The 23,584-nt window shown below is 44.2% G+C and overlaps 1 protein-coding gene across 4 annotated transcripts in view; it reads left to right on the top strand.

Moving 5' to 3' along the window:
- LOC147453869 (putative serine/threonine-protein kinase PBL7) overlaps nt 1–22,543 on the top strand; it is a 52,624-nt gene extending 30,081 nt beyond the window's left edge. For all 4 annotated transcript variants that reach the window (XM_086515933.1, XM_086515936.1, XM_086515934.1 and 1 more), the window contains one exon: nt 21,661–22,543. In XM_086515933.1, the coding sequence (XP_086372059.1) occupies nt 21,661–22,185 (525 nt within the window). In that variant the 3' untranslated portion in view covers nt 22,186–22,543. The remainder of the gene's footprint in view (nt 1–21,660) is intronic.
- The last annotated feature ends 1,041 nt before the right edge of the window (nt 22,544–23,584 follow it).

The following is a 23,584-nucleotide window of genomic DNA, read 5'->3' as shown; positions in this document are numbered from 1 at the left end:
AGCTAACTGCTGCTCCAAAGCAGGCACTGGTGAGGGTCATAACCTCACCGTACAGGTGCAAAATCAGCGCTGTGTATGCGCTGTAATTTGACTGTTTTTCAGCCATACGGACGCCAGGATCATTGGGAATCGTGCCCCACTGGCAAAGGACAGTTAGGGGACTGTTTGGGGCTGAAAACAGGGCAAAAACCAGTAAATACAGCGTGCTGAATTTACTGTTTTTGGACAGGAATCAGAGGGTATACGTCAGTGCAAGCGAGTTCCAGCAGGGGAATGGGTTTCGCGCAAGTTTTGGGGTTGTTATGCTGCCGAAATTTGGCCAAATCAAATGGTATCTAGGTGGATACACGTGAAAGATTCCCAGGACCTTACCTTGTAATTTACCCTCCTAAAGAATAAAGAAATACCGAAAGGGGCGCCAATTTTGGGACCTACAGGTTGTCGGCGTCTGCTCGGAGCATTCTAGCTTCCGAGCCGTGTGTGTATTCAAGTGTTAACTCCCGTCGCAGGTTTTCTTTGCAAAGTGCTCTGTGTGTGTGTTTAAAGTAAAGAATTTCGGGTGAAAGCCAACGCCTACCGCCCTACGGGCCGGTTTCAACATCTCCCTGGATGTCTCTTCACGAGCAGATCCAGTGCGATTGCTATCTTGGAACTACCATCGCCGCCAACAAAAACACTGTTTGTCCAAGAGCTGATGGACATGCTGTGCTCGGCTACGACCCCATGGAATGAACCTAACCCTAATTTTTGGTGCAGGTTCCAGGATGGAAAGTCAGTCGACTTTTCGAGCTCGGCTGATGTCGAGGTTGCTTTTTAAGTTTGAGTTTTGTTTTGAACTTGTTTGGTGATCCTGTTTGGAATGTGTTTGAAATGGATGGTATCTGTTTTGAACCTGTCTTGGTGCCGATTTGAAATCTTTGACTCTGGTTTTAATACTGGTTTCACTGTTTGGTGATTTTTACTCCCGGGTAGAGATGTGAGAAATATTGTTTTGGTATTGTTTGAAAACCTCGGAACGATGCAGGCCGATGCCTGGGGAGCGTTCCGTTGTATGCTAGAAAACCTCCAAATGACGCAGACTGCGGTCTGGGGAGCGTTTGGTTGTACAGTCCTTTGAGCTCATGTCCCACACCTTTTTACGTTATTTGCCGGGGGAGTGATGAGGTAGTCGTTGAGTAGCTTCATACCGCAGACCGTTTGTTTCAGGGGAGTGCTCAACGGCACTGTTTGTTGTGTCTTGTACTATGTATATGTAAGCATTTGTGTTGCATTGTGATGTGCCAATTACTGAATATTCGTGATTGGATGAGATTGCCTGGGTATGTAATTTTAGTGCATCAAGACACCCGTGGAAGATCAATACGGTCTGGGTGCAACCTTGATTTAGCTTTCACCCATTATTAGTCGTCTATTCTACCTGTGCTATAATGACACAAAAGAGGGGAATGGGATACAAATGCTAGAATGCATCTGTATGCGAGTCAGACACCATACTGGCCCCTAAATTAGGCGCCCCTTTCGGTATTTCTTTATTCTTTAACAGAGGGAATAAAAGCTGTGGTTTCCTACAAGCTGCCCCGCACAATCTTGGCTGAATTTCAACTGTTTTGGCCTGATTTCGGCAGCATAACTGTACTAGGACCCTTCACAGTCAGTATTCCCACGCATTGGATGACTTTCCCGACGCATACGGACACTTTGCAAAACCTGGCGAGAATCTGCAGCACACTGAATTCTCTGTTTTCTGCCCTGAAAATGCGTCAGATCAACTGTACAGCGGTCCCCTTGCGTCTCCGAACCTCCTGGGGGTATTAGGGTCTGTTTAGGGCCAAAACCCTAAACCTGCAAAATACACAGCAGGCTGTAATTCACTGTTTCGGGCTCCGTTTCGCGTGCCGGTCGCATCTGTAGCAAGTCCTCTAGCTCCCGCATTTGTAGGGCTACTTGCCCTTTGAATCGGACGAGATTTCGCATGTGAAACCTCTCCGAATCACCTGTACCTGCGGGGGATTAGCCGCTAGCTAATCTAGTACCTGTGCAAGAGGCTCTTGCCTTGGCAATCGCACATGAATCCACACAACTGTACATTGGTCAATTGAAAAGCCCACTAGAGGGGCATAACCATAATAGGGGAGAGAGAGAGCAGTGAGAGGTGTGCAAGTCATGACATCCTGCACCTCACTGTACATAGAGGGTAAGCCAACACTCCATTGAAGCTCTCCCACCTGTGACAACACTCAAAAACGAGCTCACAACTGAAAATCACGTTTTTGCCTTCTCTTTAAGTAGTAAACTGGTCTCAGAGTGCTAAGTGTCACTCATTTGTGCATATAACCGCTTTAGACCCTCGGGTCTAAAAATATCTCACCTGCAGCTTCTGTTGACTTGGCCACAGAGTAACAGATCCCCATGTCAAACTGCTCGTAATGACGCGAAGACAGTTTGCCGTCCAAAAATAGCAGTCCCTAAAATTTAGGAGTTTCTGCCATTACATTCTTCTAGGTCATCTGACCCTCTTTGTACACTGCAGCCACACCCAGAACTGAAATGTAGCCTATGTAGCAAAGGATTCCGCTTTGGCTGGCCAATGATCCCACTTTGGCTAACCATAGTCCTTGTCCAACCTTAGTGCTCTTTAGCCCTCAGGCCTGGACTCTCTCTGAACAGTTCCACACTGGCTATGCAATGTAGGGCAGTTAGATTTCCAGAGGGGTGTTTCCAAAAAGGTAAGACAAACGAAATTCCCCAAAGAAAGAGAAAATAAACAAAAATGGAATTGCCACTGGCTGGTGACATGCGATGGCTAATTTTACTACGCCAGAATATCAACAGTTTCGATTTGGACGAAAGAAGCAGCTAACTCCTTGATCAAAAGAGCCGAAAAGAGAAGCTAACTCCTTAACAAAAAGGGCAAACTGATTGTCCCTCGGAATCCTGAGAATGATCCTCATGATTTTTTTTTTGAGCTAACTTGAGTTGTTTTGCACATATGCTGTAATCGCAGATGATTACTCTCTCTCAAGAAGGAGAGATGTAACAAACTGCTGACGTGTCAAAGCCCTAAAGAATGGAGCCAATTTGCAGATGCTGGTCGAGGGGCTTAAACCCTAAGAAGAACAAGTAACAGAAGAAGAAGTCCTACCAACTTATGGGGACCCTGTGCGATGGGGCCCCAAGTGACATAAAGGATTAAAATAAAGCAGGACTTGCATACACACGTAAACTAATGACGTGGCAAATTTCCAAAAACTGTGCTAGCATGATGACGTGGCAGGCTGTACGGATTTCCGCGTTTTGCGTTGAGTGTTGTATGGAATTTCGTGATTTACGCTGGCAGCTTTTTGGTTTTGCTTTTTGACCAGATGCTTTTGAGTTCGAAGGCTTTTCACTGAAAACTGCTTTTGGGGCCTAGGGCCTTTAAATATGAGGTTAGGGTTCATTCTCTCGCATGCTTTCTAAAGAAGGTGCAGAGTTTGGAGTACTGGCTTGTATTGTGTTGATGCAATATAAAGAAATACCGAAAGGGGCACTAAGGTTTGTGGCCAATACTCTCTGGGGTGGAATTCCGCCACTTCGTGTCGCGTGTCGTCTCTCTCTTTCAGTTCAGTTGTTATTGAAGTGCTAAAAGTTTGTTCAATTTGTTCTTTTCTATTGGCACGTGGTGCCCATCTTGTGACAACTGAAGACGAGCCTGAGAGTTCTAGAGCAGCGGAAGAACGTGACAAAAAAGGCAAGATGAAAGTATGGAACTTTGCCGAGGTTGGGGCAAAGTAAAAGATCAGGAAGCCCTCATCTTCTTTGATAGAGGAGCCAAGGCCAACTTCATTTCACTTGAATCGGCGGCTCGACTCGAGATTATGCCCGATAGGATGCGGCCACCGGCGGAGGCAGTTCTAGCGCGCCCGGAAAGGATGTAGCCATTATAGCTGTCATTAGAAAACTTCGTTTGCATTGTCAGGGGTATTTAGGGCACGAGGACTTTTACATCATGCCTTTGGAAGGGTGTGACGTCCTCCTAGGAATCCCTTGGTACCATAAGAACAACACCGTGGTCGACTATCCGGCCAAGAAAGCGACCTTGACCAATGAGAAGGGTAGGAAAATTATACTTGATGTAAAATTGAAGGGCTTCAGTCATTTCAAAATCAATAAAATCAAGTCTTTTTGTTTTACTCGATCTATGTGAAAGAAATGAATGATGAACAACGAACGAACATGATTGAATTGGACAAAGAACGACAAGAATTTCTGCACACACATGTTGATTGTTTCTTAGAAGGCTTGCCAGGTGAGTTACCTCCATCTCGTCCTGAAGACCACACTATTGATCTGACCTTGGAACCACACCACTGAACCGGCCACCTTACCGTGTTAGCCGAGCCCAGAATGAAGAAATCATGAACCAAGTGAAAGACCTTCTTGAAAAGGGTCTCATTGAGCCTAGTACTTCACCTTATTGTTCTCCAGTTTTACTAGTACTAAAGAAAGACGGATCTTGGAGAATGTGCATTGACTATAGAGCTCTCAATAAAATCACCATCAAGAACAGATTCCTGATTCCAAGGATCGATGATATTCTTGCCAGACTTCAGGGATCCTCTTGTTTCAGCAGGATTGATTTGAAAAGCGGATATGTCATATCATAATCGCTCCAAGAGATGTCTACAAGACATCCTTTCGGACAAGCTTTGGTTTATACGAATTTTTGGTGATGCCTTTTAGACTTACCAATGCTCCAACAACTTTCAATTGAATGATGGATATGATTTTCCGAGAGCATCGATCTTGTGGGCACTTTCTCTGATGATATTATAGTTTTCTCCAAGGCTGAAGCAGAGCATCAATGATACCATTTGCTACAGGTATATCAGGCATTGCGTGATCATAGATTGGTTATTAATGCCAAAAAGAGCGAGTTTTTCTTGCCGGAGATACATTTCTTGGGACACCTTGTCTTAGCAGTAGGAGTACAAATGGACCCGGCCAAAATTGAGACTATCCGCGATTGGCCTCACTTGAAGAATGTTCATGAAGTTAGAAGCTTTTTGGGCTTGTGTTCTTACTATCGGTGGTTCATTCGGAAGTGTGCAAAGATAGTTTCGCCTTTGCACTAAGGAGTCCCTTTCTCGTGGGGATCGACACAGGTGACTGCTTTTCAGACACTTAAGGAAAAATTGACTATTGGACCAGTGTTGGCTTTGCTAGACTTGCAAAATCTATTCAAAGTTTATTGTGACGCCTGTGGTCGTAGTTTGGGAGCGGTCTTGATGCAAGAAGGCCATGTGATTGCTTATGAAAGCAGAATGTTTTCAAGGCCAGAATTGGTAGCCCAAATTTATGAGAGAGAGCTATTGGCAATGATCCATGCTCTTACACTGTCACAAATGGGAGCGCATAACAATATAAAATACATTCGGATAAATAGGATTTATCACTTATTACTGAAGCCAGAGGATATAGAGAGAAATAAATAGAGAGAGAGATAGAGAGTGAGAAGATCGACACAATACTGGGGACTAGAAGATGGGCTGGTCCCCCCCCCGTAATAGTATCTTTATTACTGAGGAGAAGTCTATACAAGCACTTGAATCGAACGTATTACCACGTTTGTTCTAGAATAAGACTTGATGGTTCCCGGAAGCCTCAGCTTCCGATTCCTAGGGCAAAACCCTATTCCAAGGAACTTCCGTTCCTTATTCCAATTCCTCGAGAATCAAGGTTCTCACCTTTGGATCTCACCTTCCAGACTCGGGGCATGGCATCCCTGCAACTCTTTTCCAACTCTCTTTCTAGAGTCCTCTTTCCGCAGAACAACTCTGCTTTCCCGGACACGAAGTCCTTACTTGGGAATCCCAACTTCCGGATCACAACTTGAGAGACTACCTCTCTCCGATCCGTGGATCTACTTCCCAAACTTGGGTACGAAACCCTTGGGCTGATCTGGCTCTAGTTCCTCAGAGCGCTTTTCTCGTGCAGAGGCTCATGCCTTCCTCTGCTCCTACTCCCTCACGAAGAGGAAGTACACCTGCAATCAAATACTCAGAGATCATAACATGAAAACGTTACCTTCAAAGTCTCGATACTCGAAACGCAACTCGGTTCTCGAAAAACAATTCCCTGGAAGAGATCTCTACATAGAAAATCCTCTCTTCTACACACAGAAGAGGTGTGTTCTCGGGTTCCTTCTCGTAGATCAACCCCGTCTACGACGTTTATGGGCTGAAAACAGAGAAACTTGTCGCGATGGAAACACGCTTCGTAGGCACTTCTTCGCGAGGGAACTTGCGCATTGGGTCTTAGCGACATCTGGTACACTTGGGGCAGCCATGGGCATCACCGGCAACGTCTTCTTTCGGCTGAAATCTGCAGCAACGTCTCCTCCCTACAAAGATTGGTCCTCCTCTGAGTGAGGGCATGTGATGCTTTTATAGCTCCTAGCCACGGGCACGAATAGCTGCTCACGTAGAGATCGCGGCCGTTTTTTTTTTAAATTTATAATAATAATAATAAATTTTTTTTTTCGTTCTGCTTGAAAAAGAGAGAGAAAACGCTAGCTGATCTGTTGCCTTATTTATCAGATGGCTGCCCACTTATTAAATGGGCGGCCGACGTATTTTAAAAAATAGTCTGAACCTGCCCAAAAACTCAATAAAACCTTATAAGTTAAAAACAATGCTTTCACAGCACTTCCCAGGCGTCCCTGGATGCAATCACATGCACAGTTACAATGCAGACATAGACTTCCTCGCGGGAAAGCATCTGCTTTCCCGAAAAGCAATCCCGCTTTCTCAAAAAGCATCTGTTTTTCCTCAAAGTTTCCTCTGAACTCATCTTCATTCAAGTGCTTGCTTTTTCCTTGTGCACAATTCTAACACAGTTCGGAATTTCCTCCTGACTATGGATATTCCCTTTCCGATGCACCCGTCACCCACCTTGTGACGCATCAAGAATACCCATCACCTAGTCCTTTCCTACCGAATTTACGGTACAATCTCCTTCACGATGCTCTATGTCACCCATCCTATGACGCATCAGAGATGTCCGTTCTCGGATGGTCGGATACTTCTTTCCGATGCTCCCTGTCGCCCATCCGATGTGACGCATCTGAAGTACCCGTTCCTGGTGGCCTTACAGATATTCCCGTTCTCAGTGCTCCCGTCATTACTTTGAATGACGCACTAGGAATACTCTATACTCGGATGTGTCCAGTGAGAAAAGCCCTCTCACTTAAAATTCCAATAATTCATTTAGAATTATTTTTCCTTGGTGTTCCAAGCGAGAAAACCCTCTCACTTATAAATCCAATAATTCCTTTAGAATTATTTTTCTGTAAGATAAAGCCAATTTAGCAACATCCCTCTCACTTATAAACAGTTGTCCTCAACTGTAGAGGTTCAACTGAACTGCCGGGGAGAAACCGGAAAGATTCCAAATCTTGCTGAATGGTGAGTTGAGCTAGTCCTTTCTCAAAAGAGAACTTAAAAATTAAATTAAACAAAAATTCAATAATTCAATACTTACCTTACCGGTTCATGTCTTTCATCTAGGACCTCGAGGATATCCTTCACCTTTCATTAAAGTTACGAGCCATGTAAGAACTCGTCATTCGCGTCTTTCCAACAGATTGGAAGTTCCTCATCCGAGAATCTGCTAACTCAATTCCACCTTCTCAATTCCGAGAAGAATAAACCTCCTAGGAATCAATCTAGGTCTATGTCCTTGCGCATAACCTTGCGCTATTAGTCCTGAGGATATTAAACCTCTTGTGTCCTCCCGCATAGGGCATGTCGAGAGCATTAAGCTCATGTGAATCTTCCTATGGCAGAACAAGTGTGTCATCTTACCAAAGTAAGTTCTTATTCCGGGCCTTTGCTTTGGGTAGGCCAATTGTTCGTACTTGGGAAATTACCTTCCCTTCGTAAGATCCTTAGAGCGAAGACGCTCAACTTGATGATCACTTGGCTTGATCTTAGAGCAAAACCCGCTCATTAAACAAACTAGGATTTCAATCCTTGGATTCTCGAGCACAGTCCGTAGTCGTCGCTTGTTCCTTCCCTCATAAAGAGAGTGTTCATTCACTTGTGCGAAAAGCACTACCATGTTCTCCCTTACCGGGTAAAGGGTGTTGGTTCATAAGGTACTCAAGCTTAGTGAAAGCTGTTTTTGGTTGAAATCTCGGAATGGTTCCTTCCTTTCTGTCGTCCTACCCGCAATAGCAGGTAATTTGTTGGTGAACTATCGGATACGAGATCAATAGTTGACCTTCCGGATATTTGAGCAAACCAATCCATCGCATAAAGCAATGTTTCAACTCAATTCTACTCTCATAAACACTCGAGAGTGATTGTCCTGGTTAGACACATGTATATCTCGTGCATAAAAGCAATACGCAGTTTATGAGTTCCTCAAAGATTTAACTTTGATCAAAGACCTGCCCTCTCACTTAAAGTTTGAGGGTCTTTTATTCAAAAACTTAGAAGTTAGATTGAATTCCCTTACTCCAAACTTTCTCCGGATAGCAACGTATCCTTCGAGGAGAAGTAACAAAAATTCATTGTTTCTGTGTTCAATGGTTCTCGTCCCACTGCGGGGATTGGATTCTATGTACACTAAGGTGTACACTTTCAGCTTTTATTGCTGACTCTACCATATGCTGCAAAGTATTTTGCAGATGAGTCTACAAAATTCGGGCAAAAGTCCTTTGTTGAATTTCTTCATCTTTCCTTCCTCAGAGAGGATCGAGAGTGGAGCTACCTTGGCAAGAGTGAACCACTACTTGCTTTGACTCACTCGTGTTCCTATTGGGCAAACCCATCCCAATCTTCTTGGATGCCTTCCTCAGAGTGTAGAGGAAAAAAAAAATTGTCGAAAAATTCAGCCTTGAATTGAATCCAAGTCTTGCTGTAAGTTCCTTGCAAAGCTTTGGTATACCACCAAGTACTTGCAATCCCCTTGAGGTGTTTAATCACATGCCTCATCTTCGACGCTTTTTTAGAAATTGCCGTTTGCAAAGGCAACTTCAAACTTGTCGAATCAATGCGGTAGCTTTCGGGGCATCTTCCCTTCCGTCAAAAGTATCAAACTTGACTGGAAGTGTTCCTAGGTCTAGAGACCTTCATATCCTTCCCGGAATGACGGGATTTCATGTCTATAGTTCTGGATTGACGTTCATGGATATTTTCTGGATTCTGAAGAATCTCGAGCATTCCGCTCCTTGGATTGTCTAGGTTCTTGAGCATCATGCTCTTGTCGCCTTCTCAGAGAATCCCAAGCCTTGTGTCGACTTCTTGCAGAGAGAAAAAAAAAAATAAAAATTTCCAACTCTGCGAGCTTTTCCTTGCACGACTTAGGGTTCTGCCTGCTTACTTCTCTCTTGGCTTGTCATGGCTTCTTCCCGTATCTTCCCAGAGTCGTCCTCCTTTACAGAGAAAGAGAGGAGACCATGCTCTGATACCACTGTCACAAACGGGAGCGCATAACAACATAAAATACATTCGGATAAATAGGATTTATCACTTATTACTGAAGCCAGAGGATATAGAGAGAAATAAATAGAGAGAGAGATAGAGAGTGAGAAGATCGACACAGTACTGGGGACCAGAAGATGGGCTCGCCCCCCTCCGTAATAGTATCTTTATTACTGAGGAGAAGTCTATACAAGCACTTGAACCGAACGTATTACCACGTTCGTTCTAGAATAAGACTTGATGGTTCCCGGAAGCCTCAGCTTCCGATTCCTAGGGCAAAACCCTATTCCAAGGAACTTCCGTTCCTTATTCCAATTCCTCGAGAATCAAGGTTCTCGCCTTTGGATCTCACCTTCCAGACTCGGGGCATGGCATCCCTGCAACTCTTTTCCAACTCTCTTTCTAGAGTCCTCTTCCCGCAGAACAACTCTGCTTTCCCGGACACAAAGTCCTTACTTGGGAATCCCAACTTCCAGATCACAACTTGAGAGACTATCTCTCTCCGATCCGTGGATCTACTTCCCAAACTTGGGTACGAAACCCTTGGGCTGATCTGGCTCTAGTTCCTCAAAGCGCTTTTCTCGTGCAGAGGCTCATGCCTTCCTCTGCTCCTACTCCCTCACGAAGAGGAAGCAACAACATCTTCTTTTCACCTCCAACGTCTTCTTTTCGGCTGAAATCTGCAGCAACATCTCCTCCTTGCAAAGATTGGTCCTCCTCTGAGTGAGGGCATGTGATGCTTTTATAGCTCCTAGCCACGGGCACGAATAGCTGCTCACGTAGAGATTGCGGCCGTTTTTTTTTTTTAAATATAAATTTATAATAATAATAATAATATATTTTTTTCGTTCTGCTTGAAAAAGAGAGAGAAAACGCTAGCTGATCTGTTGCCTTATTTATCAGACGGCTGTCCACTTATTAAATGGGCGGCCGACGTATTTTAAAAAATAGTCTGAACCTGCCCAAAAACTCAATAAAACCTTATAAGTTAAAAACAATGCTTTCACAACACTTCCCAGGCGTCCCTGGATGCAATCACATGCACAGTTACAATGGAGACATAGACTTCCTCGCGGGAAAGCATCTGCTTTCCCGAAAAGCAATCCCGCTTTCTCTAAAAGCATCTGTTTTTCCTCAAAGTTTCCTCTGAACTCATCTTCATTCAAGTGCTTGCTTTTTCCTTGTGCACAATTCTAACACAGTTCGGAATTTCCTCCTGACTATGGATATTCCCTTTCTGATGCACCCGTCACCCACCTTGTGACGCATCAGGAATACCCATCACCTAGTCCTTTCCTACCGAACTTACGGTACAATCTCCTTGACGATGCTCTATGTCACCCATCCTATGACGCATCAGAGATGTCCGTTCCCGGATGGTCGGATACTTCTTTCCGATGCTCCCTGTCGCCCATCCGATGTGACGCATCTGAAGTACCCGTTCCTGGTGGCCTTACAGATATTCCCATTCTCAGTGCTCCCGTCATTACTTTGAATGACGCACTAGGAATACTCTATACTTGGATGTGTCCAGTGAGAAAAGCCCTCTCCCTTAAAATTGCAATAATTCATTTATAATTATTTTTCCTTGGTGTTCCAAGCGAGAAAACCCTCTCACTTATAAATCCAATAATTCCTTTAGAATTATTTTTCTGTAAGATAAAGCCAATTTAGCAACATACACAGTGGCGACATTATCTACTCGGAGCCGACTTCACAATTTTTACAGATCATCAAAGTCTGCGCTACTTCTTGTCACAAAAGCAGCTTTCGGAAAAGCAGATGCGATGGGCTAACATCTTGTCACAGTTTTACTTCGAGATTGTCCATGTTCAGGGACATAAAAATTTAGTGGCAGATGCATTGTCTCGGAAGCCCCTCGTCTTGGCTTTCCGCGATCCATCACTGAAGCTTTGAGGATATGGTTGACCAGTACGCCACAGATCCGGACTTTGCCGATGTTTTTACTTGTATACAGAATGGAGAGACTGTTCTAGGATATTCCATATAGGATAGCTACTTGATGAAGAAAATGATGTTATGTGTTACACAGCCTTTGAGGGAAAAGGTCTTGACAGAGTGCCACTGTCCATCGTTTATGGGTCACCGCGGCATCCATACCACCTTGAAGGGGGTAGAGCATTATTTCTGTTCACCATCCTACAATAACACGGTTCACTCTTCGACGGGGAAAGCGACATTTGAAATAATTGAAGGTGCTTAGAAGGTTCCATTCTTTCTCAGCACTAAAGACAAGATTTTTGAAGCCGACCAGTACACGAGGGACTTGGACACTGCTTTTGCCAAGGTCGCGAGGCTTTAGAGAAGTCTCAAGTACGACACAAGAAGGCAGCAGATTGAGGTGCTCTTACGTTTTAAGAAGGTATGCCTCAGGAAACGAAAGGGAAAGGAGCAGCTTTTTCCAAAGCTTAGCATGAGGTATTATGGGCCTTTCCAGATTAACAAAAAGATTAATGATGTCTCCTTTCGACTCAAGCTGCTAGATACTTGGAAGATTCACAATGCATTCCATGTGAGTCTCTTGAAACCTTTTAAAGGTGAGGTGCCAGTTGATGGGGGCCAGATGAGCAAACCCGAAGTGGAAGAGAGCGAGGAGATACTCGTTTCTGAACAGATTTTGGTACACAAGGAAAGAAAAGTGAAAGGTAAAGTGATTCGGCGGTTCTTAGTTAAATTCAAGAACTATTCGGCATTAGACACGAAGTGGATCGAGGAGGACCTAACAGATACTCCTCAGATTTTGGAACTTTACCTTGAAGCATTCGGTTTAGCTACGTCTACTCCGAGAGATCCTGCAGATTAGCAGGGTTGAATCTGGTGCAAAGGGATTTCACAAGAGGGGAGTCACTCCGCTCCTTTGTCACAGATTACCTGGATTGATTAGTCACTGATATCCCTTTGGGTTTCAGGGATACTGCTGTGCTGACAGTATTTGTAAGGATTCTAGGTACTAATCCTTAATTAAGTACTTAAACTCATGATTAAGACCTAAGAAACTTGAATTGAACTCAAAAACAAGACTTAGAAGTCTTTGTGTTGATTGATTGAATGATTGCCTGAAACTGATTACAATAGGCTCCTTATATAGGAGACGAAGAGACACAAATAAAAAGACACGTCTCCTCTTGAAGAGACATGACTTTAGACGTAAAGACACATCCTTTCGGCGAAGAGCTGAAACCATTGGGCGAAGAGTCGCACCCATAGAGCGAAGGGGTGCGACCAGTTGTCGAAGGAGTGTGGCTTTTGGTGAAGAGACGTCCTTTGGGGGAAGGCGTGTGACAATCCAAGCGTAGGGGTCCTCCTTGGCATGGCACTTCGCGTACCTGCAACTAGGAGTAGATGTAATACTGCAACATAGTCACAATCGTGACATTTTCTCTCTCTTTAAATGAAACCCAGGTTAGTTGTAGAAACTCCGGGAGAAGGAAATGTATTGTTGTTGTGCTTGTGCATCCAAAGCTCTTTCTGTTAAGTCCCATGTCATGGCACTGTTATTGACCATGACTATTTTGCCAAACTAAAAACTGATCATATCTGCAACTTGATAAGTGCCTTTGTCAAAGTCATTTGTAACTTGGAGCTTTGTCCAATAAAAGATTGAATCTGTATCTGCTTCGAGTGAAATTATTGGTAAACTGACTTGAGTTTTCTGTTGAGTGCTGACCATTGGTTGGAAATTTGTAAGGTATTCCATTGGTTTGTTTGGAACAGTAAAATCCTCTTGAAGGGATGTCGTAGACTGAGGCTGAGTAATGCTTGAAGGTGTATCCATCTGTAAAGGTTTTTCCGTGGAACAAGTTGTATCCAAAGATTCAATTGCAGTGACTAAAGTCGTGCTGCAAGAGTGCATCTGATTTATCTTTTGCGCCCTTGAAGGCAAGGAATGGAGTCTTCAACTTTGAAGGATTATCATTCACCACTGCATTTGATATCTGTAGAGAGACAAAGACTTTATTTTACAGGGTGGTGATGAAGCGACTTTCTCTGCTTGGACCACGATCATAGAAGGGGTCCTGTGCTTGTTCGTTGTCACATAAGAACCAGAATCTTTTGAATCTTCAGCTGTTTCAGCAGGTATTAAGGCTTCCAATTGAGAAGGGGGAGGTTGAGGGAATTGTTGCCTCCTAGACCTCTGAAGAATCCTCTTGCACAAGGAAAGGATCAATAAATCTTCAATTGTACCACCATCAGATAAGAAAGACTTAAATGTAGGGCATGGCTCGCGATGGGGAACTTGTCCAGCGTCGCGGCATTCACGACCAAGTACTCGACTACGGTCGGATATATGTGCCACTAAGTAAGCCCATCTTGATATTGCTGATGATCCTTTGGAAGCTTCATATTGCTGCTTCTGTTGCTGATGATTTCGATAAGAAGTTAGTTGCTTAGAACTGTAGATTTTTCAAGAATATTCATGCTGAGATTTTTGCTGCTCGCACGAAGATACTTTGTGTCTAGTTGTCTCTGAGAAACCATGCTTTGGGTGAGAAAATTTGAGTTCCGAAGGCATTTGTTTGAGTGGTTCTTCCTGGTCGACCACTGAAGCGTCGGAAGAAGATGGCAAAGAAGTAGCTTCTGCAGTCCGAGAAGCAGTTGGGTAACTCCGAGAAGAGGTTTGTATTTGCATATGATCCAAGCGAGTGTGAATCAATGCAAGGCTTGTTGAAAGTGCTGCCATCTGCTTTTTGAGAACTGCTATTGGGTTCTCATGTAAAATATTGTCGTCGCCATCTTGTGATTCGGCCATGCCGACTGTTCAACAAATTTTGATACTTCGAGAATGGGTAAATCTGGCACAAATACCCTCCTGAAACAGGTTTTAACTTTGGGATAGGAGAATCTTGCGTGCAATTTGTTGGCGAAATCTTCGTCTTGAACCTCGTCTACGTACCAAAGATATGGGATAGGTACCCTGTCTCATCAATTGCCATGGGTGTGGTTCCGATAGCGCACAGAGGGCCACTAGAGGGCCAGCGCCAGAAGGTGAGAGATGGGCAGCGTGAAAATGCCGGCTGCCGGCTTTCATTCTTTTTTTTTAATTACGTAAGTTAAAAGGGAAGGGTTGCTTTCACATGAGAGGTTATTATGTAGGGCTGGCAGGTCAGTTTAATCCATTAAAATTGAGTTTTATGTATAACTGAAATGCCTTGCACTGCGGGTCTTTCTTACGTAAAAAAAAATAAGGCAGCGCAGAAGTGCAGCGTTTCAGCCAGCAGTGATTCCAACAATTCAGTGCGTGTGCAAAGAGGCAGATCACGGGGGGAAGGGGTGCATCGTGAGTGAAGGGGTGTCCGTGCCCTTCCATGAGGAGGGGCGCCCGTTGATGTGCAGCAGCCAGCGAAGGTATTCAGTTGCCATCTGAGAGAGCACCACACCAGCAAATAAGTACTCCTAGATGCGAAAGGGTGCCAGCAAGGTGAAGAGGTGCTGCCCTTTCATGTGAATAGGTGTGAGCGCTATCCCAAAGGGACACCACCCGATGAAGAGGCACACGAAAGGTCACTAGCAGAAGTTTGCCCGAAATTCACCGAGTACGTGGCACGCCGTACACACATATCTATTATTCTGTCCGTTATTTATGTGATTGAAACAGAAGGATTCATGTTACCTTATACGTGTATGCGTGTGTACACCACCTCTCTTCTGCTTCCATGCAACTCCGGGAGAGGGTTAGTGCGTAGTGGTGAGGGTGAGAGGCTCACAACCTTCGGGTCCCGAGATTTTTTTTTTTCTTTGATACCATTGTAAGGATTCTAGGTACTAATCGGATTCTAGGTACTAATCCTTAATTAAGTACTTAAACTCATGATTAAGACTTAAGAAACTTGAACTGAACTCAGAAACAAGACTTAGAAGTCTCTATGTTGATTGATCGAATGATTGCTTGAAAATGAGTACAATAGGCTCCTTATTTTGGAGACAAAGAGACACAAATGAAAAGACACGTCTCCTGGTGAAGAGACATGACTTTAGACGTAAAGACACATCCTTTCGGCGAAGAGCTGAAACCATTGGGCGAAGAGTCCCACCCATAGAGCGAAGGGGTGCGACCAGTCGTCGAAGGAGTGTGGCTTTTGGTGAAGAGACACGTTTTTTGGGGGAAGGGGTGTGACCATCCAAGCGTAGGGGTCCTCCTTGGCATGGCACTTCGCGTATCTGCAACTAGGAGTAGATGTAATACTGCAACATAGTCACAATCGTGACAGTATTCTGCTATATGACTTTATGAAATGGATTTTCCGAAATTGAATATGAATGATTTGTACTCTCTTTGACTTGTTTGAGTGGAGGAACTGAAAGACGAAATGACTGCAGCATTTTTGCCTCATAAATCTCTATAGACATGATCGCAATAAGGATTAGTTAATCCGATATTAGTGAGATGGATCTAGATGCGGGTACTAAATACGTTGCTCGCAGTCATGTTCTGAGATTTGGATTGAATTTTTCTGTAATTGATTTGTCATGTGATGTCCTGTGATGTCATGTACAGTGTCACAAACTGGTGCTTGGCTTACACACATGCAAACACCCTTTGTCATGGACAGCCCTGGCAGAACATCCGGCTGGCTTCTGCTGTAGAAATTCCCGGCGGAATGCTGACGTGGCATGTCTGTAAAATCCGGCGCCAATTGCGGAGAGCTAACGTGGCAGCAACGTACGGAAAACTTGCTTTATGGCGCAGCTTTTGGGCATTGCTTTTTCTACGCAAGAGATGAGAGAGAGAGAAGCTCTTGCTTTATTTTGGGGCTCAAGAGAGAGAGCTTGAGAGAGAGAAACTCCTTTTGCTTTATTTTTAAAAGCTTTTGAGTTTACCAGCTTTTGGGGCTCTGCTTTTAGCATCCCTTGTAATCTTTAAATATGTGGGTAGGCCTCTCACAACTCAGAGCATCTGGACGGAGAGTTTGAGAGTGAGCGCCTGCCTATACTCTTGTACTTTGAACACAGATTAATACAAAAAAGAACTACCGAAAGGGGCTCTAGTCTTTGGGGCCAATATCTCTAGGCACGGAACTCCGCCGGGCCAGTGTCGAATCAATTGTGAACTGTGAACTGTTTTAAAGTGATTATTTGTGGTGTCGCGGTAGATTCTCGACTTGGAGTGTCCAAGTCTGTTACAATGGTATCAGAGCTCGACCGATTTCTCTTCTACGGGAAATCCGATCCTTTTTACGCGACACTTATGGCTTTAGGCAAAGATCAGTCGACTTTCTCTGCATCCGGAGATGCGGGAAGAGACCACAACGAAGATTCACGCGAGGAGTACGGGCCACCTCGGTCTACTCAGGCGGAGCTCGAAGAGATGGAGTGTCAATGATTGATCGGCGATGCAACAAAGATGATGCTTAATTTTGCGAAGGACCCGAAATTTGCAAAATATATGAGCCAGACTTCTTTCAATGAGGTGCATGCACAGTGGCGGCAGACCGTAGAGCCACCCTTCAAACCGGCCCTGAAGGAACCTCCTACTCCGAGGATGTACACAGAGCAAGAATTAGAAGAGGTGGTTGATGCACGAATTGCTGAGCGTTTTGATGCACAGAACAAAGCTAATAAACACGACAAAAAGCAGAAGAAAGGCGCTGACATCCTGGGTTATTTGGGTCGTTAGTCTACATTTGAAAAGGCAGAGAAACAAAAGAAGCATGTTCGATTTGAAGGAGTACCCAATTCTTCTTCTTCCTCTTCTTCTGAGACTTCTTCTAGCTCCTTTGACTTGAGCGAAGAAGACAAAAAAGGCAAAAAGCATAGCAAAAAACAACGCTTCCGAAAGGGCAAGAAAAAGGCAAAGAAGTCTAAGTCTCGCCCCATGGTTGATAGTTCTACAGAGGACTCTTCTTCAGATAGCAGCTTTTACGGAAGAAGAATTTCTATAAAGCCAACCAGTATGACTTTCTGGAAGACAAAAGCAAGAAAGTCCTAGAGTTTAAGGAAGGTGGACAGTTAATTAAATTTGACACGTTTTCTTGTTATAGAGATGCTTCGAAGGCTTTGTCTTTTGTACAGCAGTTTAACATAGCTTTCACAGGAGGGCGTTACTCAGAGCACTCTAAGATTCGAAGAGCTGCCTCTTATGGTAAGGGGAATGCTCGAACTTGGTGGTCCACGCTTCTATCAAACAAGACAGCGCCAGTTAAATGGCTGAAATTCAAAAGGCTTTTTATTTCTTCATGGCTGACTCGAGAGTATGAACGCGACATACGAACTGCTTGGAACCATCTTCGGATGACCAAGAAGGATACAGTGGACGCTTATTGCAAGAGATTCTGGAGCTCTTTTCTACCCGTCTCTTCATTTAAGAAGATCTCGTTCAAGGAACAGATTGAGCGGTTTACCTTGGGTCTTCCTGCAGAGATCCGAGATCACTGCTTGGAACAAAAGTCAGCTTCTATTCAGGAGTTGATGAGTCATGGGAAACGGGGTTTTGCCATTCACTCAGGCAGTTTGACCTACCCCACAGATGAAATCATGACGCAAAAGGCTGAACAAACTTCGACAAATGAAAGTAGAAAGAGGAAGAGCAACCTAGAAAAGAAAGAGAAGGATGCACGACCCAAACTCACTTTTCAAGAGAGGGCTCGTTACATCAAGAAGGGGAAGTGCTTTGGATGCGGGGAAACTGGACATATCTCCGGGAAGTGCCCTTAAAAGGCATAGAAAGAACATAACGACAAGGACGATGAGAGGCCTGAGAGCTCGAGAGCAGCTGACGAACGTGGAAGATAAGGCAAGATGAAAAGATGAAAACAGGATTGGTTCCAGATTGCGTGGCTACAGATCCCAGCACGATGGATGAGAGTACAGAACTTTGTCGAGCTTTGGGCAAAGAGTGAGACCAAGAAGCCCTGATCTTCTTTGATTGGAGGAGCCAAGGCAAACTTCATTTCACTGAATTGGCGGCGCAGCTTGAGATCACTCCCGATCGGAAGGGGCCAATTGCAGAGGCAGTTCTAGCGGCACACGGCAGGGACGTAGCCATTACACCTGTCATTGGCAAACTTCGGTTGCATTGTCGGGGGTATTTGGGACATGAGGACTTTTACATAATGTCTTTGGAAGGTTGTGATGTTCTCTTAGGAATTCCCTGGTACAACCAGAACAACGCCGTGGTCGACTATTGGGCGAGGAAAGCGACATTGACCACAGAGAAGGGCAAAACCATTGTACTTGGTGTAAAACTTAAGGGCGAGTCTGTCCTTATTGTATCGGCTTCGGCCATTTCAAAATTAATGAAATCCAGTCTGTTTGTTTACTCGATCTTTATGAAAGAGTTCAGTGATGAGGATACGACAAATATGTCTGAACTTGATAAGGAACGCCAAGATTTTCTCGACTCTCATGCCGATTGCTTCTCAGAGGGCTTGCCAGACGAGTTACCACCCGCTCGTCCTGAAGATCATACTATTGATCTGATACCTGCTCGATACATCATAAGAGCTTCGAGGATATGGTCGATTAGTATGCCACGGATACAAATTTTGCAGATATTTTCACATGGATATGAGATGGGGAGACAATAGCGGGATATTCCATTCGGGATGGCTACTTGATGAGGAAAACCATGTTGTGCGTTACAAAGCCGTTGGGGAAAAAGGTTATGACCAAATGCCATTGTCCGCCTTTTACGGGTCACCGCGGCATTGCTACCACCTTGAAAGGGGTAGAGATACTTTTTTTGGCCAAGACTCAAGAAGGATGTGGATGAGTTTGTGTGCAGTTGGTTGGTATGCCAGAAGGTCAAGTTTGACTGGCATAAAGCACAGGGATTGTTACAGCCTTTTCCCATACCCACCCGCCCCTGGGAAAGTATTGCAATGGATTTCATTTTTGATCTCCCGAGAACATAGAGCGGTCACAATGGTATCTGGACTTATTGACAGATTTAACAAGCATGCTCATTTCATTCCAGTGAAGAAAGCAGTCAAGCCGGATTACTTAGCTAGATTGTTTGTGGCCCAGATTTTTAGATTACATGGCATGCCCGAGACTATTGTCTCCGACAGGGACCCCAGATTCACGAGTTTGTTTTGGAAGGCAATTTGGGAGAACATTGGCACGTGGTTGCAGTTCTCTTCATCTTTCCACCTGTAGACTGACGGGCAATCTGAGATTGCCAATTTAGTGGTTTTAGATTTATTGAAGTCTTATATCTCGGATCAGAAGACTCAATGGGAAAAGTATCTACCTTTGGTGGAATTTGCCTACAACAACACGATACACTCTTCGACGAGAAAGGCGCCATTTGAGATTATTGAAGGTACTGCGAAGGTTCCACCCTTCCTAAGCACGAAAGATAAGATTTTTGAAGCTGATGAGTACACGCGCGACTTAGATACGGCTTTTGCCAAGGTCCGCGAGGCTTTGCAGAAATCTCAGAAAAGACAGAAAAAGGCAGCAGATCGCCATGGTCGCGATTTGAAATTGAAGGAGGATGATTGGGTGCTCTTACGCTTTGAGAAGGCACGCCTGAGAAAGAAGAAGGGAAAGGAGAGGCTTTTTTCAAAGCTTAGTATGCAATACTACGGACCTTTAAAGATCTAGGTGCTTGAGTCAAAAAGAGACCCTACAAAGGAGGGGGAAACTCCTAAAGTTAGAGGGATTTTTGACTTAAACCTCCCACTCACCCAAAGGGCACATGGGACACATGTCAAACTCTCCCTATGCTTAGCCACATGGTGTGCTTGAATGCTATTGGTTGGGCTAAAGAGGGGTCCAATGAGCTTCTAGTTCCATCCAACAAATATCTAGATATTTTCAAGCTCTCTCTCTCTAAGAGGTAAGGAGGACACTTGTTCAAAGACTACCCATGTACTTGAATGCATGCTGCATGTGATTGGCTAGGGGGAGAGGGGTCCAATGAGCTTGAAGCATGTGGAAAGGCTAGAACTCGCCCCAAGCAAGCAAGGGGGGTGCTGGGGGGGTATACACCACACACACGCACTCATTTTGTGGATCATTCTCACTTGGTGAAAGTTGAGGAACTCCACCTCCTTCTCCAAGCTTGTGAGAAGTGAGAGCTTGCACCAACACTCTTGGCTATGGAATGCAAATCCAACCAAGAGCCATGCTTCAATGCTTAAGCTTGCCATCTTCTCCATCTTCATTACTATGCTATTATGTATGCTAGCAAGAGGAGTGATATAAGTGAGAAACTATTTCTTTCTCCTATGGAATGTTTCTTCTTCCTCTTTCCTATCCTCATTCCCCGCTAGCTCTCTCCACCTTCGAAGGTGTTTGAGCTGAGGCTTGGGATAGTAAATGCTTTCTACAAAGTTTATGTTATGCTTGTGATGCATGAAGCTTTCCATCTTTATTGCATCACCTAGGTCACAAGGAACACCAAGATACAAGCAGTCTTACAAGAATGTAGACTCCAAGAATCCCTTGGTCTCAAGGTTAGGATTAGGGGGCTCCAATCCCCATGGTGCACGGATGAGGACACCCTCGAAGAAGCAATCACCAAGCTCAATGACATCCTTCATCCAGTTAATATCAAGCCTGAAACCGTCACTTGGATCAACGACACACATAGGCACGTGCCACCTGGGCATTGTATCCTCATTTTCAAGGATAAAGAAGAGCGGATGAAGCTGTTACGTCAATCCTGCCTTCTCAAGGGAAAAAAGATTTGGATTGGAGAGGAACTGACCGCGAGTCAACTCAAGATTAAAACAAGCGAACTGAAGAAGATGCATGAATCCCGCAAACAAGGTAAATGGGCCATTTACCAAGGCGGTAAAGCCATCATCTAAGAGTTTTGAACTCCCAAGCCGACTCTCCCCGCAAGGGACCCCCCCCTAGGTTTTGTTCTTTTTCTTTTACCCTTTTGATGGACTCTTAGTCCTTAACTTATATGTATCGAATGCCTTCACTGAGAAAAGTTGTAATGGTCCCATGGGTCATAAATGACCTCTGTGGACGATAATTCAATCTATCTATCTATCTATCTATCTCTGACCCCACCAAGTGCTATAACACTAGCCAATCATATAGTTGAACATAAAATTACATGTCATCACAATAATAAGAGACTGATTTTGAACATCTGAAGCTAAAAATTCTTGGGTGAAAACAGTGCCTCGTTTTTTTTTGGTGTCTTGTTTTGCATCACACCGTTTATTTATCTTTGTTTAATAACTGTGTACCACGTTATATGACTTGCAAGCAGGCTCACCCACTTTTTAAGGACCGAAGAAAGTTCCCCTACATGGCAGATCCATTGCTTCAGGGGCAGTATCCGATGAGGGGCCTATACCAGGCTCTTGCAGTCGCTGCTATGTGCCTCCAGGAGCAAGCATCCACTCGCCCTCTGATTGGTGATGTTGTGACAGCGCTCACTTATTTGGCCTCTCAAACTTACAATCCAGCCATACATATCGTTCAAAATAGTCGATTCGGTCCTCCAACCCCTGGCAGAGAAAAGGAGAGGGAGAGGAAGGGGACCGATGAGCAGGTGAGCCCAAGGACATTTCGGCAAGGCAGTTCCAAATTCAACCGGCACGAGTCTCCTGACACTCAATTGAAGGATGGTGGGTCTCGGCCGTCAAATGGAGCAGCTGAGGATACAGGGTCTGGGAGGAAGAGTCGGGTTAAAAGTTGGGATAAAAATGATGGGGGACAGCGGGAGAGCTCAGGGTCAGGTGGCAGAACTCCCCGGAGATTTCATAGAGCATCATCATCATTGCATGATTAAATGTGGGTTTGTGTCAACAAAAGTTGGAGCCGTAAAGGATTTACATGCCTTGGACATGGACCGATGGATAGAGGATGTAGGGCTTCGCTTCTTTCCTTCAGGAGTGAATGGGAGGCAATCATTGGAATGGTGCCATTGTGCTGTCTTGTGTACGTGATACCTCCTGTGAGCTGGACTATTGATATTTTTCAGAAGTAGACAGATAGGATTCTGAGTGACGCCAGATGAGCCAAAAAAGCTGTCAGTTTTGGAGGTTGATGCATATCAGCCAACGTGTCCATGAAGTTGTACTATCTTCTCAAGGGTTTGCAGTAGTTGATGATGGCCTTTTTCGAATACAACAGATATTTTTTGCCAAGTTGATTTTGTTCGACACTGATAGGATGCTTAACTACGTGCGACCGGATCTGTAAGAATTTGACCATTGCAGGCAGCCTAGTATGTCCTCTTGGTTGTAAAATGCGGTCGTTGCACCTTTGAAATGTGGTGCCAAGTTGCCTCTTTTAAGTTGTGTACATAATAAATTTTTTTGGCACCGCCTTTCGGGTAAATAAAGTCTTCTTGTGTGTCCTTCACAAAAATGGGAGTCTGATGAGTGGTTGCTTATGGTTTGCAAGGCATGATTTATATAGCGCAAGAGTCACATATTGCGGGCATGATTTATTTAGCGCAAGAGTCACATATGTTTTAACGCATCGTGCTAGGCGAGTTGGATTAGGTGTGGGAGTGTGTAGGGACAGGTCTGGGGTTCGAGACGTGAGTGACAATGGTGGGGAGCCTTTTTTAATCCCATGTAGATGGGATGAACGGTGGATTAAACCCCCACCGTAGATTCCTCTCCTTTGGGCGTGTCACTTATAAACAAGGCCCCCCCCCCCCCCCCCCCCCCGCCCCCCTCGCCTCCCAAGTTTTTTTAAATTTGGTTTATCAATTTTTAATAATCAATGCTCTATTTTGTGCAGCTTGAAATCCATTTTGAGGCGTTGCACTCATACCAAGCTCAATTTTTCCAATGTATCACATTATAAACCTTATTACGAGTTCATTGTTGACTTAAGAATTTAAAGTAGGTTTTGTTATCCTCACTAACCTAAACAAACAATCTAAGTAAGCTAATTTCCTTTTTGAGTACAATTTTTTGTAACTTCAGAGCTAAAATTTACTTATGATATGTAGCCATTCTTTAATGATGGGATATACTTACAAGCTAACTAAGGATAATACTTCCCTAGTTGGCAAAAGTACACAAAAACCACTAATTTATACACAACTGCATACAAAAAGTTAGTGTCAACAACATTTATTTTTCTTTTGGCATTGACCTATAAGAAAGAGAGTTTACTCTGACAAATTCTTTTTGACAACTCATTAGCATTAGTTTTAAATGCATGAGTTTTGT

This window comes from Adiantum capillus-veneris, chromosome 7 (genome assembly GCF_014529385.1).
Source record: "Adiantum capillus-veneris isolate H3 chromosome 7, ASM1452938v2, whole genome shotgun sequence".
In the NCBI taxonomy this organism is placed as follows: Eukaryota; Viridiplantae; Streptophyta; class Polypodiopsida; order Polypodiales; family Pteridaceae; genus Adiantum; species Adiantum capillus-veneris.
This window is presented reverse-complemented; position numbering and strand designations above follow the sequence as displayed.